This window comes from Rattus rattus, chromosome 5, assembly GCF_011064425.1.
Source record: "Rattus rattus isolate New Zealand chromosome 5, Rrattus_CSIRO_v1, whole genome shotgun sequence".
Lineage (NCBI taxonomy): Eukaryota > Metazoa > Chordata > Mammalia > Rodentia > Muridae > Rattus > Rattus rattus.
This window is the reverse complement of record NC_046158.1, coordinates 11,141,226-11,159,980: the sequence shown is the minus strand read 5'-3', so window position 1 is coordinate 11,159,980 and position 18,755 is coordinate 11,141,226. Positions and strand designations below refer to the sequence as shown.

Sequence of the window (18,755 nt, the reverse complement as noted above, 5' to 3'; positions counted from 1 at the left end):
GCCACCAGGCCACATGGCCTCCACAGCCTGCGCTGGAGACACCGGCGCTGTACTTCTCATGCAGGCCCTGCGCTCTGAGACAGCCTTCAGGACAGCCCACGCGCTAACTCACCGCATCAGAAGTCGAGCAGAATTGCAACTTCCTGCTCTACATCAGGACTTCCAACTCCTCGTGAAAAATAAATCCCTAGGTAACAGGAAGTCACGTGCACTGCCCTGCACATGGAGCTGCCTGTGCAAGCGACACTGTCCACAGAAGGAGTTGTGACAACCACACACATGGTTAACAGAAAGCCAGCTCATTACTTTATTACATTTTAGTGCTCTCTTAAAATAAATATGGTAACATCAAGTGCACAGTGAGAAATGAAGACACGGGGCAGCTGGTGACAGGTAGTCACAGACTTTAATGCTCACACAGCACAGCGCCACCCGACTGGATACACAGTCACAAAGGAGAAGACAAGACCTCAGCTCACCCCTCCAGCATTTCTGCCCCATGCTCCCTTGCTATCTACCTGACACTGCCGGGGTGGGCTAAGCCGTGGACATCTGAGTCCCCTCTGTTATCTTCAATGCTCTCCTGTGGTTGGGACAGATTCAAGTAACACTCTCAAAAAGAAATGTGCAAAACTACGAGTGGCTCCAGGGTCTTCCTTCACTCCGCTGACCCATCGCTGGGGCGCCTCTGCTTCCCAGGAACTGTTCTGAGGCAGTCAGCCACCACAGGGACCAGGGGGAAGAGACCTGAAGCAGCTACGCCATTCTGAAATAATTGCAAATAACCACCAAGTTTTAAAAGAGGCAAAAAGCAGAATCACCAACCTCACCTGAGACTGCACACCGCACCGAGCATGCGTTCCTCCAGAAGCAACAACTATGGTAGCCAGCCAGGCCACCATAACACCACGAAGGAACTGGCAGCCAAGGGTGGAAAGTCGCTACTATACCGAAGTCTGCCTTTATGAAAGTGAATACACCAGCACATACCCCAGACCTAACCGTGGTGGCTAACGTCGGCTTAGCTGTCTGCTCCCAGTGAAGTCAGCATCAGCTAGCAGCACCCCACAACCCTCCCGACTGTGTGGCAGAAATACTCACTCCAAATATGTAAACGTCATTTTAGCAGAAGACAAACTTTGCTGATTTCAGTGCTTTTAGTGAACTGACATTTTCAGTAAACTTTTTCTGAGCAGCAAGGAACAGGTTTTTTTTGTTTTGTTTTGTTTTTTTCAGAAATCTTAGAACTGGATATAAAGGTTGGCAGTAGACACAGTCAATAAATATCATACAATTTCTAAAGTGAAAAACATTTCCCATACGAACTCCTTTTATGAAGACATTCACACACCCTGACCCGAACGAGCCTCCGCCCTATAACCGCGCATGATTACAGCTGCCAGCAGGGGGCGTCGGGCAATGTGCACGGGGTGAAGGGAGGCCAGAGCGCAGATCACATTTAACTTATCCTGACGGACTTCAAGTGAGGGGCCCACAGCCCAGGATCTCACTCACTCCATGGTGTCCCTTATTGTGAGGACCTCAGTGGTCAGCAGGGTCACAGCAGCCATGCCCATGAGAGCACAGGATCAGTCCTGTAGACGCATCCGTCCGTGTGTGCAGGGGGAGAGGATCTCCTGTTCTCTAAGAACCTCTGTAAGGAACTGTCCGAGGCCCGCCACGCTTCGTACCAAATGCATGAAAATAATAAATAGGGATCCCGTCAGCACATCCGCTCAGGGTCCTGCCTGCCGTGGTCACTTACGAGTCTGGGTCTTCTTTGGAACTGTGGGCCGCTTGGGCTGCCACAAGTGGTTATGGATCGTGAGTGCATCCACACTGACAGACATGGTCTTGGCTGGGATCAGGTTAAACTGCTTCCGGTCTGAGCTGTATTTATACAGTTTGTCAATCATCTTCTTGGTGATGCTCTTGGGCCCTGTGCCAGTGAGTTTGTAGATCTCTTCAGTGTCGGGCTGGTAGCAGTAAAGAGCCCTGAACTGGCAGCCGGCGTCTCGGAACAGGATGATATAGTGGTTGGCGTCACACTTCTCCAGCTCCTGGGGAAGAAAAGATGGGGAACACTGATTGCCACTCATATCCCAGGTACCCACTGCTGCCCAATGGGTAGGCAGTAATTCAAGGCAGTAAGTGTCCAATAAGCATCCTCTTTTAAGGACAGATAAAACAGCCTCCCCACTTAAAAAAGTTATGGTTGGCCAATGATATTTTACTAAAGACTCTGAGCAAGCAAGGAAAAGTGCTACTAAGATAAACAAGGAATGATATAGAAAGATGCTTCACAGCTTTATGGTATGGAGAGGCGTAAATCAAGAGCAAGTGAGCACCATTTCACAACGAGGGCTGACATAAACTAGACCACGAGAGGCAGGTGTCAGATGGTGGGGTCAGACGGAAGGAGAGGACACGGTCTGTGCGGTGAGAGGGTCTCCTGCTCTCTAAGAACCTCTGTAGAAAACTGTCCATGGCTCATCACACTTCGTACCAAATGGACGGAAATAATAGAGATTCTGCGACCACCATCTCTGAGCCCTGCCCGCCGTGGTCACTCACATGTCCAGAATAAGGACAGCCAAGGAGACAAACAGCATGTAGAGCCGTGACCGCACTAGCCTACTCAACACTCAAACCCACTGGGTGGTAGCTTTCAAAGGGTGGACTTTGTGGTCTAGAGCCTAAATTTCTTCCCCTTCGAGACAGAGTTTCTCTGTGTAGCGCTGGCTGTCTTGGAACTCACTCTGTAGACCAGGCTGGCCTTGAACTCAGAGATCTGCCTGCCTCTGCCTCCTGAGTGCTGGGATTAAAGGCGTGCACCACGCCCCATCCTAATAAAGCTGGTACAGAGGGAGCAGCTGCAGACAGCAAACTGTTGACATGGCTACCAGGCTTTGCTGCAGTGTGTGAGAGCACGGTCTAACGCCTGCGGACGTGTGCTTTCCTCCAGATAAACTTCCTGCATCAGCAGTTCTGAAGCTGGCGAGGACTCCTGACTTTTCCAGGCATCTGACTGCAGAGTTATAATTTCAGTCTGACATCGCCAGTAAGGGCAAGGGAGATTCTGAGGCAGATCGAAAGGAGGTTCCAATTCTCGCCCCAAAGCTGAACATTTAGAAGATTTGTAAAAACATAAAACAGTGACCTATCTTTGCTTCAGACGAGACGATTCTCATAAATACTTATGATTTTGCCAGTGTAATCAGCTCACTACTGTTTATTCTCGTCTTCGTAGCAGCAGTGCATGTACATGATGGAAAGGGTACATGGGTGTAGAGGCCAACTATTTGAAACCGGTTCTCTCCTTTCGCCTATGCATGTGTTCTAGGGAATCAAACTCATGTTGTCAGGCCTGAATGGCAAACATTTTTTTAACCCACTGAGCCATCTCACTGGCCCAGAATGTTTTGCCTACATGTATGACCATGTACCACATGTGTGCTGGTTGGTATCACGGAAGCCAGAAGAGGGCATTGGAGCCTGTAATATTAAGAGTCACAGACGGTTGTGAGCTGCCATGTGGATCTAGGAGTCAAACCCTGGCTTCTGGAAGAGCAGCCAGTGCTCTTAACCATTGAGATACCCTCCATCAAATGACAAATGTTTAAAAGACTAAGTGGAAAAGGAAACATCCGAGTCTGTACACACGACACTGACCTAACTCTATGCAGTGGTAAACATGAACTGAGTGAGCCTGGTTGGGAAGAAGAGTGGCCCTGCAGGACTGGCAGAGGGTTACTGGGAGTTACAGATGGTCGTGAGCTACAATGTCACAATGTTGGTGCCAGGAGTTGAACTCCCATCCTCTGGAAGAACAGGAAGTGCTTTTAACTGCTGAACCTTCTCTCCAGCCCCCATTTGTGTGTGTGTGTGTGTGTGTGTGTGTGTGTGTGTGTGTGTGTGTGTGTGTGTGTGTGTGTGTGCGCGCGCGTATTTCTTACGTACCAGGACTGATAAATCTGGTGGTGTTTTATTGCTTGTTTTTGTTTTCATGGACTGGGGGGGATTCATATTGTGAAAGTGGTCTTCCTATCAAGAGCAAGCCACAGATTCAAGATTCAATGCAATCCCCATCAAAATCTGGCAACAATCTCCACAGAAATAGGAAAAACTAATCCTAAAACTTATATGGAAGTACCAAAGATCCTAGATAGCAAAAGCAATCCTGTGCAAAAAAAGAAAAGAAAGCACCCTATACCTGACTTCAAAACACACTCCAAAGCCATATACTTGGAATGGTATGGCACCAAGATAACATGTAGACCATCAGAGAAGAGCCAGATATAAGGCTACACAATTAAAGCCACATATTGTTTTAATTTTTAAAACTTTCTTTTAAATTTGTGTAAGTAGTAAATGCTTTGTTTGCATGTATGTGTGTGTACCACATGTGTGTCTGGGACCCAAGGAAGCCAAGAGTATTGGATCCCCCAGAATCAGAGTTATAGGTGGCTGTACTTGGGGAACTGAACGTGGGGGTCTCCGCAAGAGCAGAAAGTGCTCTTAACTACTGACCCATCTCTCCAGCCTTTAATGATGATGATGATAATGACGACGATGACAATGATGATATATAGCAAAGTCTTAGGGAAACCCACTAATTTCTGATTTTATTAAAATACAAAAAAATTTTAAGGGCCTGGGGGATGGCTCAGCGGTTAAGAGCACTGACTGCTCTCCCAGAGGTCCTGAGTTCGAATCCCAGCAACCACACAGTGGCTCACAACCATCTGTAATGGAATTCAATGCCCTCTTCTGGTGTCTGAAAACAGCTAAGGTGTACTTACATATAATAAAAAAAAAATATTTTTAAAGGAGTTTTAAAGAAGTGGAGAGCCATGCATGAGTGGACAATGTTCCCCACAAAACCATGTATTATTAAACAAAACCTTCAGTGTCGGGCAAGTCAAGGAGGCCAAAGGCCCCAAACAAGGAGTATTGCCATTGTCCTTGGCTGCCTGGTAAGCAGCCTACTGCTGAAGACACAGCACATTATTCTGGTTGCAGTCCTCCCTGGGCCACTGCACACTGTCCCCAATACCCACACTAAGAATCCACTGTGCAGATGTGGCCCTCCCTCCTCGCACTCATACTGAAAGTTCCCAACTGTGAAGAACACGTCAAACCCTAACTTTGACCCTCACTTTCTAACTGCCTTCTGGATTCTTGAACTTGGAAAGGCTACTAACATCTTTTCTTCTGTCTCATTCTGTCTCTGTGTCTGTCTGTCTGTCTGTCTGTTTCTCTCGCTCTCGCTCTCTCCTCTGATAGTCTCATACTACAGTCTAAGCTAGCCTCAAACTCACAGGGAATCCTCCTGCCTCGGTCTCTTAAATGCTGAGATTATAGGCTTGAGCTACCATACCCAGCAGACAGAGACAGCCTCAAGTAAGTAACAATGGACACAGAAAAGATGAGCAGTTTTCCACCTGACCCGACTTTTAAGTTCTTGGTTACTTAGGCACCCAAAGTGTCTCCAGGGCCTCTTCTCTCTAACTCCTGCCTCCAGCCATGGACACTCACTAGCAGGACAGCAGGGTCACCAGCCTCCTTTCTATCTTAGGTGCACTGCCATTTAACAGTATCTAACCCACTCTGGGGACAGAGAGGGTTGCTGGGTGGCAGGGTGGGTGACTTTTATGCATGTATGAGACTCTGGACTCCACATCAGCACCAAAAAACAAAAACGCAAACAAATCACATCCATATGCAGTCTCTGCACAGCAATGTGGCCCACTGGACCAGAGTACTGGCCCTCCCATGGCCAACCGCCATACCTACCATGAACAGAAGCATCTTCTTCCCTGGCTGAAAAGATTTATGTCCAGCTTTGTCTCAAATGAAACCATGAATTGATTTAATAATCCACCTTTCTGTCAAAATCCTGTTTTTCTCTAGGGGTCCCCCACAACCCTGCAAGAACCCTGTATCCATGCCTCACCCCTCTACTTGGTAATTAGGAGAAAGAGACTCCACAGACTTCGGTAACAGGAAGAGGACATGGCAAAGGCCAACAGAATTTGTTCTTATTCTATGTAGAACCGCCACAGAATTTGACACTTGCCTCCAATATTGAATTCTTGTGAGGTTCATTCACTTTTCCAGCCAGACAGCAGTGGGAGATGGCGTTGTGAATAATTGGTTTGTTTGATTTGCTACTGGGCTCCTTAAACAGTTTAGGACCTAAGAAAACCAAAACCAGATCAAAAATTACAAAATTATTAACATAGGCCACAAACACACACAGAAGCAAAATACAAAAAGCTTAGATTATGGACAATTATGCATTTCTGAAAATAGACCATAAAGAACTCTTCAGATCTACTCAAAAGAATAAAAAAAAAAAAAAAAAGACAGATTAAAGTAATCGTTGCTACTCTCTGACTCGTGTCTCTCTACAAACATATTACAAACCCAGAAACCGGAAAGTGACCAGATGCAGATCCTGCTTTATCTCTGCTCTCAAAATAGCAGGAAGTTGGCATTAATTATATTGCCCATGGGACAAATGTGAAGTCAGATCAGGATCTCTACCGCGTCCTTGCTGTGGACAGCTCTGACAGAGTAAATATTTAATTAAAAAAAAACAAAAACAAAAACAAAAACAAAAAAACAAAAAACCTTTTAAGCCAAAATAAAGATGTATTTTAAAGAGTGTTATACCTGAGTACCTCTGTGGGCAATATACCCTAACGACGTTGTGTGGCTGTTACCTGTGTACTCGGCCACAGAGGCCAAAGAGGAAGCTGCCGACGCAGTCTCCCAGTCTCGGTCTGTGCTCCGACTGGGGTTGCGACTCAGGATAGGTAAGGCTTCCAGTGATTCAACTCTGCAGGCAGAAAAAGACAAGGTGCTCAAGCTGCACTTCTCCATGACCACCCACACCATCAGGGCACAATGTCTACTGCTGCAGCACGCCTTCCTGTGAAGACAGAGGACTTGGAGAGCCTGTTAGCCACTGCCAGACAGTGTCTCCATGAGCGCAGGGAGTGATGATGCCGGATCATGAACAGTAAGTACCAAGGCTGAAGCCTGAGAAAACTGTGCACGAGGTTGGCTGATGCTCTCTAGGCAGGCTGACAGGGATGGAGCAGACTCTCGATGCAAAACCAACTCCCAAAACAAAACCAAAGAGCACCATTCAAGGTTCCTTAGGAGTCCTCCACAAAGTCCAGGAGACAAGAATCTACCAGACATCAAGGAGGAGTGAAAGCCCCTCCACAGACAACGCTCACACGATCCTGTGCCTGACACCGTTCAGATGAGGGCCCAGCTAAGGGGTCAACAGCACCTACATAAAAGCTCCCTGGTGCCAGCACAGGCACAGCACCGTGAAGTTACTTTGTAACACAGGAGAGGGTTTCACCAGCTGGGAGAAAGTGAAAACCACCACTTTAAATGATCCAATAGCCCAAAAGCATTGGTCCCTGCCTGACCCACAGACCAAGAAAGACACTCACACTTAAGGCTGTGCCAGGTGACGGTTTGACAAGGATGATGTAATGAGACACACAGAAGTATGCAGGCAGTGAGGCTAAGTGTCACCCACTTATTCATATGCAACAAGAAGTGCACACATTTGACAGGGGCATCAAGGGGAAAGGATGAAGGAGGATGTCACGGAAGCCATTGGGCCCTGGTAAGGGTAGGCTGGGCTTCCTCCTAAACACTGCAGAACTGGCTATAAAATGTCTCTCCTTCAGCTTTGGTCGGGAAGGTCCCCTTCTGGCCTCCTTACCGGTGAGAAGGTGTGCCCCCCGAGTGAACACTCTCAGGTTCTGTCGTTGCTGCAGATGCCAAGGACAGGCTAGAGCCAGAGTGAGTCTGGCTCAAGTTATCTGCTGCAGAAACAAGAAAACGGCAAACTGTGAAGAAGTTTACCAGGCCCATCCCCGCCATCCTAACTCACTGTTACGAGGCTTCCCTCTACCCCAACAACTCTGCCAAACCCTGGGTGTCCCTTGCCATCTCAGAGCATCACGTTTGTTTAAAGGGATGACCCCACACCCTGCCCACCCCTCACAGTGAGATAGGGAAGCCCAGCGCTAAGCAGCAAGCACAGCAGTTGCTGGGTGGTGGGTGCTTACGGGTAGAAGAGCACTTGGTGCCAGAGTCGCTGCAAGACTCCTCCCGGTGAACTGACTTTGGCCGAGGCTTTTTAGGCTTTGATTTAGGTTTGCCAAGCCCTTGCTCCTCCAAGGCTTGCTGCTGCTTCCTCCGCAAGTACTCCTGTTTAATGAGCTCTCGCCTCGCCTTCTCCTCCTCCTTCCGTAGTCGGTCCTCTTCGGCCTTACGCCTAAGAGCAAAATGGATTCCTGAGACTGGGTCAGAGGTTCCCTCCTAAGGACAACCTCCTGCAACCCTCTCTAGGACCCCTCTCTATGGTTCCTCTACAGATTCCTGGACTGTGGGGTTAAGGGGCAGGCTGGGACTGAGTCACCTGGTAACTCCCTGAACTACAGACTATGCATTTATTAAAATGGGGAGTGGCTGCACAGGGAGTGAACGTGCAGGGCTGATGTGAAAGTAAAGGGTCACCCAAAGGAAGCCCTGGGCCTGAAAGCCGCAATGTCATGGCCAGTGAATGCTAAGGTCCAACAGCAGGAACAAGGAGGGAGCGAAGTGCTGTGAGATGCTAGCCCCCGTGATGTACCAGCCTGGCCTGTCTACCATCTACACCCAGGCTGCCCAACTGCACACAGACAAATGGAGGTTGCTAAGGAAGACATTACCGGGCTTCATCTCGCTTGAGCTCCACTTCCGCCTCCAGCTGCTGCTTTCGTGCACGAGCCTCTTCAGCCTTGCGCTGCTGCTTCAGAAGGAAGGCTGCCCGCTTCTTAGCAAGCTCATCCTCTGCTTTCTGTTCATCCTACAGAGCCCATAGCTTTATAGTCAGTAACAGTACAAGGAACTCCTTAAACTCTCCAACCTAGGCTTATCCTCATCACGTATGGACTTTAACATACACTTAGAAAGCCTGACTTCATTGGGAGAGGGAGTAGCCTGGATATCCTAGAATTCCCTATGCAGACCAAGCTGGCCTCGTATTCAGAAATATGTCTGCCTCTGCTTGATAAACACATGCAACTACCATGCCCAGTTCTGATTACTTTTAATTAATAAGCTGATGGTATGTATGTATATATACTGTAACACAAATGGAAAAAAGTCCATGCCATCAAAATGGTCTGCCAGATGACCTTCATATGCCCTGTGCCAAATTCAGTTTCCCTACAAAGCCACACATTTTTCCACATCTCGGCTAACACCATGTGTCTACAATCATATCATATAAAGTATGACTGGAAATGAAGAGATGGCTCAGCAGAGAATATCTGCTGGGTAAGGACCTGAGTTCAGATCCCCAGAACCCACAGAAAGCCAGGTAGGAAAGAGAGCCTTGTCCCAGTGCACAAAAAGTGGAGACAGGGGATCTGTGGAACAAACTTGCTTGCCCGGCTAACTGAAATGGTAAACTCCAGGTTCTACAGGACACCTTGCTCAGTATAGAAGATACTCTATAGCCACATCACTCATTGCCAACCTCAGGCTTACACACACACACACACACACACACACACACACGTGTGTGTGTGTCAATAAAACATGCATCTTATAAGGCTGAGACTGTACCATGTGGTCAGGAGAAAACAGACATGATCAAGAAGAGAAACCCTGGCATCTCTGAGAAGTGCAGGGCAGGCAGAGAAACGATGACATTTCAAAGCTTCTCTGCTGCCAGGTTTCCATACCAAGGGTTGGCAAACTGAAGCACACAGGCCATATCTAGCTCAGATGTCTTTGTACGGTGTTTGAATTCTCAACACTTTTTGTATTTTTCAATGACCAAAGTCATCCAAACATAAAGCATCTCATGGCTCATGAACATTTTCAGGTTCTAGAATGTGCTGCCCGTGACTACATCTGGCTGGGTAGGTACAGCCTCAGGATGGAGGCTTCTGTGGCCCACAAAGTCACACATGTTTCTTCTCTGGCTTTTTATGCTTAGAACGGAAGTTCATGAGCTAGCCTCACAACTACGGCGATGTGACCTCACTCCAACACCCTGCTACCGTACCTTGAAGAAGAAGCCAACCCCAGGCTTCTGGTCACTCTCTCCACCAAGCTCCAGTGAGCTCTCATGTCCAACCACCTCTCCATCCTCGTCAGGGGCCTTCAGGTCAGAGAGGTCCACCTCAATGAGGCTGGCCTTGCTCCTCAGCGGCTCCTCCATGGGAGTATGTTCTTTCCCTGTGATGGCAGAGGAGCTCAGCTCTGCCTCTTGGACACTTGTATCCAGACCCTCTTTAAAGCTCATCTGTTCTGATACGATGTTGGCATCTTTACAAGAGGACAGACCAAATGTCCGATGGTTACTCTCATCATGGAGCCTGTAACTGTCTAAGAGACACTTCTCAGGGAGTTCCCCACCTGGGTCCGAGGGCGACCGTGGATGGGTGCTTGGGGGTAAAGACCTTGAATGTGGGAGTGTCTCCACACTGGGTGTTGGTGTTTTGCTCCGAGAACAACCCTGCTGCCTGTCTTTTGGAACCTTCAGTTCAGCTGGCCTTCCTGAGCGGGAATTGCGGCCCTGGCCGAGCCGTGGGGGTTTGCGGTGGCCAGGCACCCCAGTTGGAGAGAGCGGCTCAACAAAGTGGACTGGGGCCTTTACTTTTTGGTCCTGGCAGTTGTTTTTAGTGCCTGATGTTGGCACTGTAGGGGACTTCATGAGAAGCTGCTCTTGCTGCTGGGAGATCTTCAATATGGCCTGCTGCAGTGTACTGATGGTCTCGTTGAGCTTCTCAATGGACAGGTCACATTCATTCACGTCTACCTCACCAACACTGTCCTCTAGGAGAGCAGCAGAAATCACTCTGTGCTTCTCTCCGTCATGCAGAGTAGCTGGGTCCCTGGGTTTATGGAGCTGGACAAATGCCACATCCTGAGAGTCACTGAGATCTCTCTGCTCTTCTTTGACAAGGAACCCTTCAGTTTTACAAGTGCCGTCATCCAAGTCCTCCCCATTGTGTTGTGTGAATTCCTTCGTGAAGTGTTCGGGTCTCAGTGGCTGTGGGGCACCATCAGCCTTCCCTTTCTTCACCACGTGCAGAAAAGCCGCCTTCCCCAGCTTCAGACGCTGCCGTGCAGACAGCGCCTCCATCTTTTTCTTCTGAGCTTCAATAGCTCTGCGCTTCTCCTCCAGCTGCATGTGAAGCTGCACCAGCTCAGAAGCCAGCAGGCTGGCGGGGTCCTTGCTGTGCCTGCTGGGGCTCTGCTCCCTCTTCTGGCGCCATGTTGTCAGAGGGGCTGGGCAGCTTTCCGAGGCATCTGGGGTGGTCTTCTGGGAGCTGCTGGTGCTGGACTTAGTCTCGCAGCTGTTGAGCCGCTGCAGCTTTCTTTCAGCAAAACTGGTCATCTTCACACTTCCACTGGCCATGGACATGCTGCTGAGCTGAGAAGTCGTGCTCAGACAAGGGCTCGAGCGGCCACTAGCGTCATCCTTGTCTTCGTGCTCCTTCACTTTCATATCCTCTTGTAGCTTGGCTGATTCTTCCTCACCAGCGTATCTGGGGATGACTACAGGATGGTCCTCACCAATAAAATCCTGCTCTGCATCCTCTACATCCACCACATCGGAGTCCGAGTCCTGCCTCAGGATGGTCCAGGGTTCAGAGTCATGGGAGCTGGGACTCTGTGAACCAACATACCACCTCCCCTCATCTTCCTCGGCCCTGCCTACATGGAGAAAGAAGCCATCAGCAACCTGCCCCTGAGGTACTGGATCAAATCTACCCAGAGCCAGAGGCTGTCCTTCCCCTGTGGCTTCTGTTGACTGTGGTCCCACCTCTGTAGGATCAATGCTCGCAGCAAATTCTGAACAAGGAATTGGGGTGAAAGTTCTGTTCAGGTCACGACTACCATGGCTACCAGTCACTTTCTTCCGTACCAGAGGCTGGGAGCCCTCACTAGGCCTCTTGGCCATGATGGTCCTTGGCCTCCCTTCTCCGCGCTCATCTTCCTTAGTGATAATCTGTTTCTCTTTGGCTGGCCGGAGTACTGCTGGCATCAGGGGCTCTAAGTAAAAACTGTCAGGCTTACTCTCCAAAGTGTCTGCCTGTCTCTGGGGAGACCTGATACTTGCCACCAAGCCTGGGGCCTGAGGTGAGGTCCTGGGAATCTCTGGGGAATGAGGAGACACATCTGTCCTGATGATGGCTACAAGCTCCTCCTCCTCCTCCTCATCCTCAATGTTGACATTGCTCAGGAGGCTTTTCCCATTGGTCTTTCCGGCAGAAGGATGGGGTTGGTTCTGTGGGGTCAGGTGGATGATGTTAGATGCTAGGCTATCTTTGCTGATAGAGCGGGCTAAGCTGACACTGTCACCAGAACTGGGGTCCACATCACAACTTGCTGCATGATGGAGAGCAAATGATGTTGGCTGTGACACAGGCCTGAAATAAGAGGAGAAACCAACTCACTGTTCAGCAGCAGCAGCAGCAGGAGAGGGGCTCAGGTATAAAAAGAGAGTGCTAGCCTTACACCAAGAAGCCCTCTATACATGCCCTGGACAAAAGAGCAGCAGAGGCAACTTTTAGTGAATGACCAAAAACGCTTTGCCCAGCACTCGTTTAAAGTAACGGAGGCCCCAGAGAGCCTTGAGAATCTATATTTAGCACACTACAAACGAACGCTATATTTTAAACCCTGAATAAAAATCACCAGAAACATGAAGAACAAAAGCACCTATGGCACGTACACGTGGCACTGTTGCTATTACAGATCTCGGGGCTACCTGCTGGACCCTCACAGCGCCTCTACTGCTGGGACACCATAAATCATACGGTCACTGTGCAAATGCACAGTGGCTCACAGGAGAGGATGAGCGCAGAAGAGAGCATGCATGTGCTGGCACTGCGGTGGTAGCACTGGCTGCCAGCTCCCTGGAGCACATCTGGAGAACCGCTGCTCAGCCTCCTGAGCACCCCACACGAACAGTTCAGTCACTCGCCTGTTTTTTTTATCTGGCCATGCTATTGCTGCACCTCGTGGCTGACCATCAGCCCGAGTTAAAGAATTCGATCTGTGTCGCTGATCTGCAATTTGGAAGAAATAAGTACATTCAGTGTTAAGTAACCAGCTCTGTACCATTTGAAGTCCTTTCAGTGTAACAGCCATTTCTGTGGGTGATAATAATCCTAACTCAGCCCACTACTGCACCACTCAAAGCGATGCCCATAACAGCATAACCTGCAGTAGCTCCAATACGGGAAGTGCAGTGTTACAGCACGGTAGTCAGTGCGGAATGCTTGGGACCTGTCACTCTGTGCATGCAGCACAGAACTTACCAGAGTTGAAACGACATTTACACAAGACTATAAATTCTGAGCTATAGCAATATAAATTAAAACTTATCCCGCTATTCTTAACTAAAATGGGTACATTAGAATAAGGTCATTTAATTTTAAGGAATATTATTTTACTAACCATGAAAAGAAAAAGTAAAAAAAAAAGGGAAAGACTCATGCTCTCACCAGGGATCTCCTCGGCCTGCGACACTTTCTGCTGCTTCTGTCTCAGTGGCAACAAAGGATGGGATGGACTAAACGTGGAGGCTCCTTTCCCACTAAACAAAAATAATTCAGAGAAAACAGTGAGTGCAACAAGGACAAGGACAGCAAGACGGCTTGGCGGAGGAGAACACTAGCTGCCAAACCGGACAGCCTAAGCCTACCTCTAGGTCTCGCATGGCAGAGGAGAGAGCTTACTCCTGAAAGCTGTCTTCTGACTTCCACATAGGCAATGCGCTGGTACACATGTAACCATACACACACACACACGCACGCACACGGATCTGACCATAAAGACCCAGCACAAGGATGGGACGTAAGGACTGCCAGCTAGAATGCCCGGTACCCACATAAGGCGCAAGTGGTTGTATAGCTCTGCCCTTGTGACACTGTCACCGCTCAGTCACCGTCTGTACTCATGGGCTCTGAGCCACACACAGCTTTCCGTTTTGCTCCAAGGACCAGATCCTGTCAGTGAATCTCAGACCTTAAACACTCCCAGCACCACCTGACTTGCTTTTTGGGCCCCTGAACGTTCTCTTCCTGGCCCAGCCCTCCAGCATCTTTAGTGTTAACATGAGAAAGCTGAGGTCCTTTCCAACATGTGTCTAACTAGCCACTCAGCTGCACATGTTATTCAAAAGTCACTTCTGAGTACTGTTTTAACCTTACATTTCAACTCAATCTCCACAGTCTAAAAACTGTTTCCATTTTAAAATACCCTCTTGGGTGGATGCACGCAGGCCCCTCCCACACAAGAGGCTCAATCCCCTCCTAGGACAGCTCTTTCATCTCCCGCTCAGACCCACGGACATGGTTGTGGCCAATCAAGCAGATCCAGCCAGCTGATAATGATAAAACCAATCCTCAACGCCCACTCCAGCGCTCCTTCACTGTGTCGCATCAACTCCACTGCTCACTGCAGCCGACGGGGCCGCACACTTACAGATGAGCAGCCCCCACTCCTAACGGCTGTCAGACTACATTTCAGGCTAATTCTCACTGCTCCTGCAGCTCCCTTCTCATTAGATCATCTGTGAAACTAACTCACAGTGAAAAGACAATAGAGAAATCTCTTTTTCTGTTCCACAATTTGATGTGTTTAAACTATATTAATTAATTGTATTACATAAATAAATAATCTTATTTAAGAATGCAATTTTTTAATTGCAACTAAGGCTTACAGACTCCTGGCCTCTCCAGAGGAGGCTGAGTGCCCCAGGAACAGGCCAGAGGACAGACAGCGGGAGGAGCTACTCATGTACTCTCTGCATTACTTACTTAAGAGAGTTTCGGGGTTGGGATTTAGCTCAGTGGTAGGCGCCTGCCTAGGGAAGCACAAGGCCCTGGGTTTGGTCCCAGCTCCAAAAAAAAAAAAAAAAAAAAAAAAAAGAGAGTTTCCTTTTCTCAGGCTATCATGTAAGGAAAAGAGGATGGTAACCTGAGCACGAAAGTGGAATGACTGACAGACTTACAGACACTCAGGTTCTTCTGAGTGGAGGTGGTACCGATGACTGCCTTCAGTGAGAGGCTGGGTGGATGGCGGCAGGTCAGCGGGGCTCATGGCAGCAGGACTACCTAGGAAGCTGCGCTTAGTCGCATTGGAGATCGGGACAGGAGGTCGGCTGCTCTTCTGCTGTAACACTGTTTTAGCTACAGAAATAGCAATTTTATACAAATATATCTATTATTTGTAGTTATGATGTCAGCAAGACACAGAGAACCTATAGCCATGAAAACAATTCAACTTTGACCTGAAACCAAACTTTTCAAAATTGGTTTAACTGGTGAGGCTCTAGGCTGACTTACAAATACGAAATTTAAAAACAACACAGACTAGAACACAAACAGAGAAAGCAAGCCTGGACTTCAGAGGTCTGCCCAAGCACTGACACACAGGCCACCGTGGTTGTCACAGATAGATGGGCTGCCTCAATCCTTTAAGGTCTCAAGAAGACGGTTATGACCATTCAGTCATTACTCACCATCCTTCAGCTCTTGAATATCTCGGGGCTGAACAAAATCGGGTTTGACGTTCTCAAACCACCAGAAGAGCTCAGCGATAAAAACCATAACGTTTGGCTAAAACAAAACACACAACAACCCAGGCACAGTAAGTACCTGCTCAAAGGCAGCTGGCCTTACGTGCATGTCTGATGGGAGCTTTACCTTCAGCACTAGGGGAGCATACAGCATATCCTCTAGGGTGAGATAGAAACATTTGTTCAGATGCTCGTTGGAAAACTCCCTCAGAAGCCGGATGTTATACAGGCTGTCAGCCATCGATGGCACCTCCTTCAGGCAAATATCTAGTAGATACAGACAGGCAGACTGTCATGACACACATACTGTGCTCACAAAGGAGTGTGTAGATACACTATTCTGAAGTGAAACTATGTGGAAGGATTTGTGATAAAGGAAGCAAGGTCAAAAGATTGTCAAAGTCAGTAAGCTTCACAGGTGACACTAAAAGGGGAGAGAAAATATGCAGTCTCCAGACTGCATTTACAACATAGATCATTCGAGAGTTCAAGCTGGAGTCCTAAAGTGAACAGCACTGGGCTGCAAGTAGAGTGTAGGAGCGGAGTGTTTGCCTAACGTGTTCGAGGCAGGAGAGCAGGCAAAGATGAGCAAAATCAACTGTGGAATCACCTTCTAGAAATATTTGTGGGGTGCTCTATGGTTAAGAGCACCGAATGCTCTTCCAGAGGTGCTGAGTTCAATTCCCAGCAACCACATGGTGGCTCACAGCCATCTGTAATGGGATCTGATGACCTCTTCTGGTGTGTCTGAGATAGCGACAGTGTACTCACATATAAAAATAAATCTTTAAAAAAAATAAAAAAGAAATATTTGTGTTCTGGGTCCGCAAGACAGCTCAATGGGTAAAGGCTCTCACCCTGCAAGCCCAACAACCTAAGTTCAATCCCCGGGACTCAAATCAAGATAGGAAAAAACAGCCAGGTGATGGCGGGTGAACCACTTCAATCCCAAGGGGCAAAGGCAGGCAGATAGATCTCTGAGGAGTTCCGGGCCAGCCTAGTCTATTGAGCAAGTTCTAGGATACACACAGAGAAAAAAAGAAAGAAAGAAAAGAAAAAGAAAAAAAGAGAAAGTAGGAGAAAACCATTCCAAAAAGATACCCTTTCACATCCACATTGGTGCCAATACCCACATATATTCAACATGCATGCACACACAATAATATTAAAATAAATGTAAGAAAATGTTTGCATTTTCTTCGGCAAGCAGAGACCTCTGCCTAAAGTTAATTTCATATTTGAAAAGGTAGGGGCTGGGATATATACAAAATTACAATTGTCTCTAATCCTCCAAATCAAGAAACTACACCTAGTACAAGCCTCTGAGCTATGACGAGGTGAGGATCTTCCCAACCTCTCAGCCAAGAAAATTCAGGAGGCAGATCCTCCATTGGGAACTGTGGTACAGGCAGTAAATACAGACCCTGAAAAGGAGCCTCCTGTGTGGGGTCCAGGTCCTTAGGAGCCAGTGAACAGCAGATGTTCAGATCATGAGACAAATGCACCATGGCTTTGCCTCTGAATGTCCCACCTTTAAAAAAGAGGAACCAGGAATGTGGTGTATACCTCTAGTCCCAGCACTCAGGAGGCAGAGGCTGGTAGATCTTTGAGTTCGAGGTCAGCCTGGTCTCCAGAGTGAGTTCCAGGACAGCTAGAGCTTGATACACAGAGAATCCTTGTGTACAAAAACCCAAAAAGAAAACGAAAAGAAAAGAGGAAAAAGGAGGAAGGCAGAGGAGTATTTGTCCAGCATGCTCAAGTACCAAAATAAGGGGGAAATTTTCTTTTTCAAAGATCTCAAATGCTAATTCAGTAGTCCAAGAACAGGTGTGTCCACGTCAAGTGAGGTAGTGTCATCTGATCATGGGATAGTGTTTGCCACCACTCCTGACTGCCCAGTCCTTTACTGCCCTCTAGGATATGTGGCCCCTCAACACGCAGCTCTGACTGAACGCCTGCCTCCTTTTCCATGGTTTGTAAACTCCTGCTCCAAATGACTGCCCTGAGCCAATGCCACAGTTTCAGGCAGCATAAAGTTAAACAAATGTAACACTTGTAGAACAAGGGCCCCATGTTCTTATTCTTAAAAAAAAAAAAAAAAATTAATTAATGTTTTTTAATTAATTAATTCAGGTAAAATCTGTGAACACTAAGCATCAAGTACAAGTCTGATGAGAGAAATGGAATCAGACACGGCCTACCAGGTGATTAAGATTGTGAATTCAGGGGGCTGGAGCGATGGCTCAGTGGTTAAAAGCACTGACTGCTCTTCCAGAGGTCCTGAGTTCAATTCCCAGCAACCACATGGTGGCTCACAACCATCTATAATGAGATCTGATGCCCTCTTCTGGTGTGTCTGAAGACAGCTACAATGTGCTCATATAAATAAAATAAATAAATCTTTAAAAAAAAAAAAAAAAAGATTGTGAGTTCAATCTGTCACTCAACAAACACATGCTGGCAGGAAGAGGACAAAGCTACCCCCGCAACAAGCAGGGATGAGGCAGGTACTCAGTGGTGAAAATCAGATGAGGAGGCAGATGACAACTGAAGATCCAGAGCCTAAAGCTCTCCCCACAGAGTCCGCTCATCATGAAGTAGGAATCACGTCTCTCAAGCGGCCTGAAGAGGCCAGCACACACCACCCTGACCAAGAGCACAGTGGACACAGATGCTGGGGTGCACAGGGTAGCCTTAGGCAGACAAATCATAAACAAACACCAAACCAATCAACCACCAACCAAGGGACAACAGACCAACTCCATAGCCTACAAATCAACAACGGCCAAGCTGGGTGGACACTGTGGCTTCAGGGAGACCGGTCGCAAGGCCTGACAACTACCAACGATGATGAGCATGGGCTGAAGACCTCCCTGGATCTTCTCTGACCCTGCAGACAGCAGCGCTGCCAGGAAAGCCTCTGGGCCCTAAGCCACTCCAAAGACAAAAGTGAGAAAGATCCTACCCTGGGAAGATGAGATTTTTAAAAACAAATTCTTTGAGCTATCTGCTACATATCAAATTTATGCCAAAGTAAAATGTTACAATTTTGCCCTTATGTTGCCTTATCAATCTTGTTAAAAAACAAAAGTATTTATTAGCCTGGCCGTATATTTATAGAACAGTCAAG

At 47.8% G+C, this 18,755-nt stretch overlaps 1 protein-coding gene across 4 annotated transcripts in view; it reads right to left on the bottom strand.

Moving 5' to 3' along the window:
* Window positions 1-283: 283 nt before the first annotated feature.
* Window positions 284-18,755, bottom strand: part of Camsap1 (calmodulin regulated spectrin associated protein 1) — a 56,120-nt gene continuing 37,648 nt past the window's right edge. For 2 of the 4 annotated variants that reach the window (XM_032903057.1, XM_032903059.1), the window contains 12 exons: window positions 15,753-15,892; window positions 15,569-15,665; window positions 15,059-15,236; window positions 13,548-13,639; window positions 13,025-13,109; window positions 10,094-12,467; window positions 8,748-8,884; window positions 8,103-8,311; window positions 7,754-7,853; window positions 6,729-6,844; window positions 6,080-6,198; window positions 284-2,060 (listed from right to left, as the gene is read on the bottom strand). In XM_032903057.1, the coding sequence (XP_032758948.1) occupies window positions 1,758-2,060; window positions 6,080-6,198; window positions 6,729-6,844; window positions 7,754-7,853; window positions 8,103-8,311; window positions 8,748-8,884; window positions 10,094-12,467; window positions 13,025-13,109; window positions 13,548-13,639; window positions 15,059-15,236; window positions 15,569-15,665; window positions 15,753-15,892 (3,950 nt within the window). In that variant the 3' untranslated portion in view covers window positions 284-1,757. Of the gene's footprint in view, window positions 2,061-6,079; window positions 6,199-6,728; window positions 6,845-7,753; window positions 7,857-8,102; window positions 8,312-8,747; window positions 8,885-10,093; window positions 12,468-13,024; window positions 13,110-13,547; window positions 13,640-15,058; window positions 15,237-15,568; window positions 15,666-15,752; window positions 15,893-18,755 lie in introns of all 4 variants that reach the window. The other 2 variants (XM_032903056.1, XM_032903058.1) reach the window with 1 other exon arrangement.